We start from the raw sequence: 9,220 nt of genomic DNA on the forward strand, positions 1-9,220 counted from the left end.
AAACCCAAGTTCTCCTATGTTCCTACCATTCATATTTTTCACACTTACCTGTCACCATAGAGTCACATGTACTGTCAGGAGTGGAGAAAGGCTTCACAAAGGGGGTGATATTAAAGTGCAAAGAAGAGGTGGGCATAGATTTCCAGGCAGAGGGCCCAGCCTGTGCTAAAGCAAGGCTTGGCTTACAAACAGGAATGTGGGGATGGAGAGGGGAAGGGAGAAAATCGCGGAGCGAGACCTCCCGTAGTCTATCAAATACTTAAATACCACTTACCACATAACAAAAGCTGTTCTAAACACTTTACAAATATTAACTCACTTAATCTTCATAACAAACCTATGAGGTGGTTCTATCATTACAGCTAGTTTCCCGAAGTTATCCGGTGGCGGACTGAGGACTCCAGTCCTTGCTCTTAAGCGCTACCCTATGCCGCTCCTATTTTGTCTCACAGCCGGTACGAGCTCCTCCATTTTGCTACAGGCCGCCGAGGCTCAGAGAGGTGCGCACACTTGCTGAGGGTCACACAGCGAGGGAACTCCCGGGACCCAGAGAGCAGGGGAGACCCTCAGCAACAGCAAGGTCCCCGCGGGGCGCCTTCCCGCCCCCCTACCCCGGCCCTGGCCCCGTCCCCGCGGAGCCCCGCCCCGGACGTGCCCCAGTCTCCGCCCCCAAGGCTCTGCCCACCCCTCCTCCCCCGCGCACCCCAGCCGCGCCAGCCAATGGCTGGGGTCCTATAAACGCGAACGTCCCAGCGCTCAGAGGTAACCCCAGCGAGCGTTCAGATCGTGGGCCGCAGGTCCCAGGAGCTAGCTCAATAGGGAGCGGGAGGCCAAGCGACCAGAGTCGGAGTCAGAGTCGTAGTCGGAGTCTCGGGACCGGAGCCGGAGCCTGATCCGCAGAGTGCAGCCCGCCCGCCCGTCGCCGCCCGCGCACCCGGCGCTGCCAGAGCCTCCAGCGCAGCGCGGCCATGGAGCCCAGCAGCAAGGTGAGTCGCGCGCCCGCGGGCCCTCCCCGCCTGGAACAAAGGCGCGGACCCCCGGTCACCCCTCCGCCGGCCTAGGCCTCCCCGGGCCTCCCCGGCGGCCCGGACGCTCTGTGCGCCCGGGGCCAGCGGCGCGCCTCTCAGAGCCATGCTCGGCGCGGGCCTGGAGCGCAGCGCCCTGCCGCTGCCGGGGACGCGGGCGGGGATGGGGTCGGGATCTGGCGGGCGCGTGGGCGCCGCGTGCGTTGTTGGCGCCCCCAGTAAGCAGCTGGCTTCCTTCCGGGGGCGCCGCGCCGTCCACGCGGCCCGGCAGGGCCGGGGGACCCAGGGCCCGGGCGCGGCACGTCGCTCACGATCTCCTCCTCAGCGGCCCTGCTCCGACTTCTCCCGGGGCGGGGGAGGGGGCCCGAGCGCGGCGCCCATTGGCTGAGCCGGCCGAGCCCCCGGCCGGGCCCCGGCCCGGGCGCTCGGAGGAGGAGGGACCCGCCCCCGCTCGGCCGGCTCGGAACAGATGCTCCCTTTTCCTGGGCGCCACACTGGGAGGGCGGCCTGGTGTTGGGCGTTTTCCGCGGCCTCGCGCAGTCGCCACGCCGGTCCTCCGGGGTTCCAAGGCGGAGGGCACTCTCTTAAGGCCTGGGCTCCAACCCCAGGGTGCCTGGCTACAGGGTTGAGGCGAAAAGCCTGACTTCCGAGGCCCTTCTTTCCGCGTAGTGCAGGCCCCAGAGCTTTTGCCAAGACCCGGGGAGATGTGCTCTGAGGTGGCACGTTTCCCTGCTCGGGCGGAGCTGGTGAGGGCCGGAGGGAGAGAGTACCCCAGGGGCCGCCGCCGCGATCCCGGGGGGGCCGAGGGTCGGGAAGGGGCCCCTGGCTGGGGTGGAGTGGGAGTAGCGCGCGCCAGGGAGCTGAGGGACGCGGGACGGCATAGACGAGGACTCTTCCTTCCCCCGGGAGCAAACAACTGCCTAGAAACGATCTCTTTTTTTCATCTGTAAACGGGCTTGTCCTACAGGGGATCTTTGTGACTTTCCCAGAACGGTTCCTTTCCAACAAATATTTATTGGGCCCCACCTTGTGTGTTGTAGGGCATTGTTTCTTTCCTCCCTCCCTTCCTCCCCTTTCTATAGAATATTTTCAAGTGACTTTTTTCTTTGAAATTCGGCAGGGAAGGCACGAGGATGTCCGTTTTTCCACCTGGCATGGGGGGTTAGCACTGAACTCTGCACTGCCCTTCCTATGGGCTGTGGAGGTGTCCGGTGGAACTGAGCAAGGTCTTGGCTGGGCGGAGAGGTGCGTGACAGTGACGCCAGGCTGTACCCTCAGCGGGAAAAGGCTCCTTTATGCCTGATGAATCCAAACAACTTGCTTCACCACCCCGCCCTGGCCTGAAGGGAGACCTTGAGCCCAGAACACATTTCCTGACAGTCATAGGTGAGCCATTATGCTGGGATATACCAAAATAAAAATAAAATGAGAAGCTATTTTAGCTAGTGGTAAGAACGTTGCCACTGCAAAGCTTAAATATTTGCTGTGTTACCTCAGGGCTCTGGCAGGTCACTTAATCTCTCTGGGCCTCAGTTTCACTGTAAGAGAGGGAAAACTTTTTTCACTCCTTCAAGGGTAAGAAATGTCTGTTCAGCATGTGATGCAGGATCTGGGTGTTCATCTGTTGAGCGGATAAGTGAATATTCTGAGAGGAGACAGAAAAGTGGAGGAGAAAGTCAACAGTCACTTGTAGTTCACTAGGCTATGGGCTCAAAGGCTTTTCAGTGTCACTGACCCTCCATATATAGCTCTGCTGGTTCAGGGGCCTAGAGCTCGGAGAAGGGAAGTAACTTACCTGAAGTCACACAGCTAGTAAGTGGCTGAACTGGATTTGAACCCAGGCCAATCAGAAAGGGCTTTCAGTCTACACTATCCCTTTTCACCATAGACTTTCTTGAATTTTGAGCTGAGGGGAGAGAGTTTGCCTAACTTCAAGGGTGCCCATGTGCCAGCCAGTTCTGCAGCAGGTGGGTGTTTTTCATACAGTACCCTCCAAATTTTGATTGCTGGCTCCATCAATAAATAATTTTGGAGCACCTCCTTCCCAGTGGGTTATCTGTATTTATAAATTCATGTATGTGCACTGTTATAATAATAGATTATATGCCTACATAAAGTAGAAATTTCAAAAGACAAATACAGATATAGTAAAAAAAATTTATTTTTTATTTTATTTTATTTTTTTGCTAAACTTTCTATGGATCATCCTGTATACATTCTAGAAAAAAGCCCTTCCCTTTGGAGCTGCTGATTCGATCAGCAAGCCCAGCCCTTTTGTGCAAGAGGTTAAACTGAGGCCTGGAGAAGTTATATCACTTGCCCAAGGTCTGAAAACCAGGTGTGTCTAGTTCTGAAGTTCCTTCGGCTATGTTCCTCCTCATCTCCTCAGTTGACTCAGCTGACTTTCCTGCGTTCTGTCGTGCTCCTCTGCGGCTCATTGTGCTGAGTTTAACTGAGTAGGAAGTAGGGAGGACACAGGTTGAAGACCCTCCTGTCCCAGCCAGTGCTTTGCTCGTGCTACGTCCTGGGCAGCAGATGAGGGTGAGCCCTGCCCCCAGATGTCTCACCCAGCCCTTTGTGAAGAACTCCCAACTAGTCCCTCCTGGCACCCCAGTCGTGCCCCAGGACTCTGCCACTCCGCCCTCCAGACAAAGGAGAAATGAGAAATCCGTGGGGTTCCTCAGCCCCTCAGTGGTACGGAAGAGCATAGGTTTTTGAAGTCCTGTATTTGTGGTTTTGAATTCCAGCTTAGCTCAGTTGCCACGTCTGCAGAATGATGTCATTTTTGTCATTAGAGTGTCTGTAAGAATTCAGAAATAAATGTGTCTGTCTGTCCCCATAGATGCTCCATAAATATCTCTTGCTTCTCTGGATTTCCATGATGCACTGCACCTACCTGGGCCCCAGGTGACCTGCTACCTGGGTTGCAGCCTCTGTCCAGAAGTCTGGCATTTGGGCAACATGAACTTTTGGGGAGTCCCAGGATGCCCGGGCTGTATCGCTTGGTCGGGTAAATCATTAAAGTTCCCGCTGGCTAGTTCTCCAGTAGGGGTTTTGTCAGGAAGCTGGTTTGCAGAGTAGCCCATGGGTGAGAGTGCCAGGCCTAGAGATGGGTCAACTGATGTGGCTGCCCTGCCTCCCCTGTGAGGGTGATAACAAGTCATGATGACATCACAGTCCAATGGAAAATGACTTTTCCAAGGTCACATATTAGCCTCCCACCACAAAACACCTGCCAGCCTTTCTAGGATGGCATAAGAGGATAAAGGAAAGTCCCCAGCAGGAAGGGACCTTCTAGTGCATGGCCCAGCCCTCTGTTTGACAAATAGGAAACAGGCCAGAGAAGGAAAGAGGATTAGCCAAGATAGGCTGTCACAAAAATTTTGAGATGTTCTTCAGTATTTTTTTTTTTAAACCTGTTTTTTTCTGCACACCCCTGTCCTATGTGCCACCTTCCACTCACCCCAAATGAGCAGGAGTTTCCAGACTCCCGGACTTTCCAACCTCTTTCTGGTTGCAGTCTAATAGTTGGATTAGATATAATTTGATAACTGAAAGCATTCTGTGAATGGAAACAAAACACATCCTCATAAAACTATGACTTTGGGGAAGTGGCCTTCCTCAGAGCCTCGGTTTTCTTCCCTGTAAAATGGAAGTTCTCTCCGCATGGTGGTTGTGGCGAGACTGCCCAGTGCCCTCAAGCAGGGTGGTGGCTGTTTTCAGTGGAAGGACCCTTTGCACGTCCAGTTTGGGTGTACGGACATCGTAAACATCTCCATGATGATCCCTGTCCCATGCTGAGCCATTCCAGGACCAACCCTACCTGGCCTGGAGCTGGGTCAATCCCCAATCCGCCTGTAATCAGCTTGTGACTTCAAGGAGCTCAGCTTTACCCAGTGCCTCCTGGTCACAGGATGTCAGGGCCTAGAGCTCTGCTCCAGCCCCAAGGGTACAGGCGTCCAGTTCTCTCCCCCTCCCACCCTAGAAGGCAGAGCTGGGGAGGCCTGGGACAAAGGGGAAGCGTGCAGCGTTGGCTTGGGACCTGCAACCTCACCCCTCCCCCACTTCACTCCTGGGCAGAGAGGTGACAAAGCCACTCAGTTTGGTAACCTGTGTCCCAGAATGGCAGAGGTTGAGAAGGCTCCTGCTTGGACCTATGGGCTCAGAGAGGCTGTGTCTAGGCCTGGTCACCCAAACCAACCTCCAGTTGTTACCAGCCTCCTCCGTGGGAGGCATGGAGTGGAGCCTAAGGTTCTGCCATCCAGCCTCCAGGCCAGGGAGGGAGTAGCTCAATAGCTAATGCATAAACGTTGGGGTTTTGCAGTAACGGAGCAGGGCTCCCAGACCTTGAACTCGGGCAAAATGAGGGCAGTGTTCACTCTTTCTAAGACTTCAGAACCACCACCTTGCTGGCTTTTGCCTCCCCAGGGCCTTGGTACCCTGGAAGGGGAAAGAGCCGTCACCAGACCCCAGCTTAACGAGCCTTTGGCTATTGAGGCCTCTGCTGGACAGGACATCTGCCCAGAGCGCCTAGCCCAGAGTTCACCCCCACTATTTTGGCACTGGGGAGTGAGGAGGAAAGGGCTCCACCAGAAACAGCTCTACCATTTGACCTCAGACCAGCCACAGCTCCTGTTGGAGCTAATTTCCTCACCTGTAACAGGGATAATACCTACCTCTCTAGGTCAGGTTGCAGGGTTTTTTTAAAAATTACAGAAGTACTGTAAGGGAGCCAACTATAGAGAAGCATGCAAAGTAAGAGAGTAAACATCTTCTCCCAGTTGTAATGGTTTGGTGTTTACCCTCACAGACCTCTTTTTGTGCATGTGTGTATGTGTGCCTATAAATGGAATTTAGTGTAATTGGATCACACTTTCTACATAGTTCTGTGCAGCCCAGTGCAGCCCATCCCGTTCACCTACCAATATTTGCAGTGTTTCTCTCTGCACATATAAGGAAGTGCCATTATACAAGTTCATTATCTCCTTCCTTACACAAAATGTACATTCTATACATTGTTTAGTACTTTGCTTTTATACCTGGCACTCTTTTCATATCAAGTACATACAGATGTGTTGCATTCTTTCCGATAGCTGCATAATATTCCATTACAAAATGTCGCACCGTGATTAAGAACTGATTGTCCTCATCACTTTCTTTCTTCATACCACTCACCACCTGATGTATTTTAGGTATTTATTTTCTACCCTTCCACCCTAACCCCTGCTGCCAGCCCCCAACTAAAATATCAAGTTCCATGAAGCAAGGATTCGGTTGAGTTTATTGCTGAATCCCCATTGACTAGAACAGTGTTGGGAACGTGCACTCAGGTATTGTCTTTCCTTAGTAATATAAATTCTTATTCTTAGGAAACCTCTCTTATGGAGAACAGGAGGTCTTAGGGGAAGAGGATTTTTCAAGGTCACACAAGTGGGATACTTAATTAAATTAATCTTATCATAGTCAAATTAATCTTATCATAGTCAAATTGGTGCCCACCTCTCCACTGTATGGGTACCTCTCCGGGTGTCAGCTTCTCCAGATGCCCGGGTGCTGACTCAGGGAGTAATTTGTTTGCATTTAATACCTTTTTGGAAGATGATTTGGTTTTGCCTGGAAGGCTTTGAAAAGTCCTGTGCAGCTCGTGTGTTGGGTTTGCACTTGGCAATTCAGAGCACCTGGGGCTTAAAGCAGAGATGGGCAAATTTTTTCTGTAATGGGCTAAATTGTAAGTAAATATCATCGGCTCTGTGGGCCATATGGTCTGCTGTTGTAGCACAAAGGCAGCCATAAACAATATAGACTTCACAAACAAGTGTGGCTGTGTTCCAATCAAATGTTATTAATGGTAACTGAAATTTGAATTTTTCTTTTTTTTGGCCGATCCACACGGCTTGTGGGGTCTTAGTTCCCCAACCAGGGATTGAACCTCAGGCCCACGGCAGTGAAACCACTGGACTGCCAGGGAACTCCCCTGAAATTTGAATTTATTACAATTTTCATGTATCACAAGGTATTAGCCTTCTTTTTTTTTTTTTCCCAGCCACTTAAAAATGTAAAACCCATTCTTAGCTGGCAGGCTGGATTTGGCCACGGACCATAGTTGACCAACCTGGGCTTAGAGCAAAATCTACCCAAGTGACCGAGAGGTTTCTGAGCTTGGGCCTGGGCTGTCCTGGCTCAAACTGGGCAAGGCCCAGCGAGTTGCTGGAATGGAATTTGACCTACATAGGAAGCAAGGAGCAGATAGAAACCTTGCTTCCTTTGGGGACCAGTACCCGGAAGCAGGGGGAGGACGTGAGCAGGAAGGGTTTGGCAGCAGAGACCCCTCAGTTTGAAGCTTCCAGCAGCTGAAGGCCTCCTGATCATCCGCCTTTTCCTGCGTCTCCCATTTTCTCATCCGTGAAGTGGGAGCCATCTCTCCCCCAGAGCCTGGTGATGGTGGTTAAATCAGGATGTGGATGCAGCCCCTGGCACGTTGCCTAGGGCCTGCCCGGTGCTGCTGGTGCTGATAGAAGCGGCAGCTCCCTCTCCTCTCTGCTTTTAAAGACTGATGAGCACCTTCTGCCTCCAGGGCCACTGCGGGGTGCAGGGGAGGCTCAGCCATGCAGAAGTCCTGACATCACTGGAGGACTTGAAGAAGATGGCTGAGTGGAGTAAATACCTGAGGTCACCTGAAGGTCAGGCTTCACATGGTTATTACTCTTCTTCTTGAAAAGATCTGACAGGCTGGAAGAGTTCAGAGGGTAAAACGCCTTGTCCAGGAATCCAAAGAACTCAAGTCCCAGAATTGGCTTTTTTTTGCCGAGTATCCTGGGCCCCTACCCTCTGACCTTAGGCTCCCCATCAGTCGCATGAGGGTAGTACAGCAATTCTGCAGTTTCTTGGGCTTCTTTTTTCATCTCCCAGAATTTTGTTCAAATGAAATCTTAGAAAATTAAAGTAATAAATAAATAAATAAATAAAAAGGGAGCTGTCACGGATCCCATAAACCCCTGCTCCACCCTGCTTAGAACTGGGGACCACGGAGTTACAAGGTCCTTGTCCCATGCTCCAGTGCACCCAGGGCTACTCAGGAGCTGTGGGAGGAGGAAAGGATGTGAGTGACATCTGGCTCATCCCCGCTCCAGGACCCTCCTCCCGGACCCTCCTCCTCCCATTGGGAGTGACCTACCTCTGAACGGGTGGCCACATGCCTTCCCTCCGCCAGTACTGACTGGGAGAGCCCGGAGCTGGAGTGCGTGCCAGGGAAAGGCCCGGCCCACGGATGCAGGTCGAAAGGCCACGCTCGGAGCTTGGCAAGTTACATGACCTGGCTAGGCCACCCGGCATCCCCGTGTGTGGGAGGAGAGGTTCTGAAGCTAACACTTCATCAGTGGCTTCCTGAGAGAAGGAGAGCTCTAAGTGGGCCTCAGGACCCCCAGAATTGGGATGGGGTGGTGAGGGGTGAGGGCATGAGAGCCTCCTCGTGCAGGACCCTGAGCCCAAGCACTTGCTGAACTGAGAGGCCTGGGGCACCCCTAGGAGAATCAGGATTTGAACTCGGGTCAGAGGTCTTTCCTCCACAGCCCTGTGGGTTGGGGTGGGGGCCTGGAGAGTTACTTTTAGGCTGTTTCCAGCTCTCAGAGCTGATGTTCCAGTACTCATCATGGGTTTGCTACATGGCCGAGTTCAAATCTGTTAGGATGAACACTGTTCTCAGAGAACAGATACACGCAGAGCCAGTTTTGCCCAAAAAGCTAATTTCAGATGTGACAGGTTTGATTTGTATAAATATTCAGTGCTGCGCCCTACTCTGGGCACCCTAGGTACCATTCTTAAGGAGTTCCCAGTGTGGTGGGTGGACAGCAGATGGGTATTCCCAACTGCTTGGAGCAGAAGCTGGAGACTGTAGAGCACACAGCAAGGGCAAAGGCCTGGAACAGTACGGGATGTTCTAGGAGGTAGCGCCATCCCCAGGGGTGGTGATGGGCGGCCGTGGTCCCAGATTCTGGACTCTCCCTTGCTCCTCCACCCCTATAAAAGGCTTCCACAAGAAACCCGTGAGCTGTGGGGCTTGTACCCCTTCTTTAAGGCATCGCCAACTAGTCCATCAGCTTGGCGCCTAAATATATACACGTTGAATGAATGGACTTTTTTCTTTTTTTTTTTTTTTTTTTTTTGCGGTACACGGGGCTCTCACTGCTGTGGCCTCT

At 52.7% G+C, this 9,220-nt stretch overlaps 1 protein-coding gene and 1 long non-coding RNA gene across 2 annotated transcripts in view; one reads left to right on the forward strand and one right to left on the reverse strand.

The window, feature by feature from the left end:
* Positions 1–764: 764 nt before the first annotated feature.
* Positions 765–9,220, forward strand: part of SLC2A1 (solute carrier family 2 member 1) — a 29,509-nt gene continuing 21,053 nt past the window's right edge. The window contains exon 1 of the mRNA XM_007110056.4: positions 765–986. Coding sequence (XP_007110118.1) covers positions 969–986 — 18 coding nt within the window. The 5' untranslated portion in view covers positions 765–968. The remainder of the gene's footprint in view (positions 987–9,220) is intronic.
* The window catches only part of LOC129391841 (uncharacterized), a 25,401-nt gene continuing 17,580 nt past the window's right edge, over positions 1,400–9,220 (reverse strand). The window contains exon 3 of the long non-coding RNA XR_008616594.1: positions 1,400–7,953. This is a non-coding gene — a long non-coding RNA (uncharacterized lncRNA). The remainder of the gene's footprint in view (positions 7,954–9,220) is intronic.

The sequence above is a fragment of the Physeter macrocephalus genome, chromosome 3 (assembly GCF_002837175.3).
Source record: "Physeter macrocephalus isolate SW-GA chromosome 3, ASM283717v5, whole genome shotgun sequence".
Classification (NCBI taxonomy): domain Eukaryota; kingdom Metazoa; phylum Chordata; class Mammalia; order Artiodactyla; family Physeteridae; genus Physeter; species Physeter macrocephalus.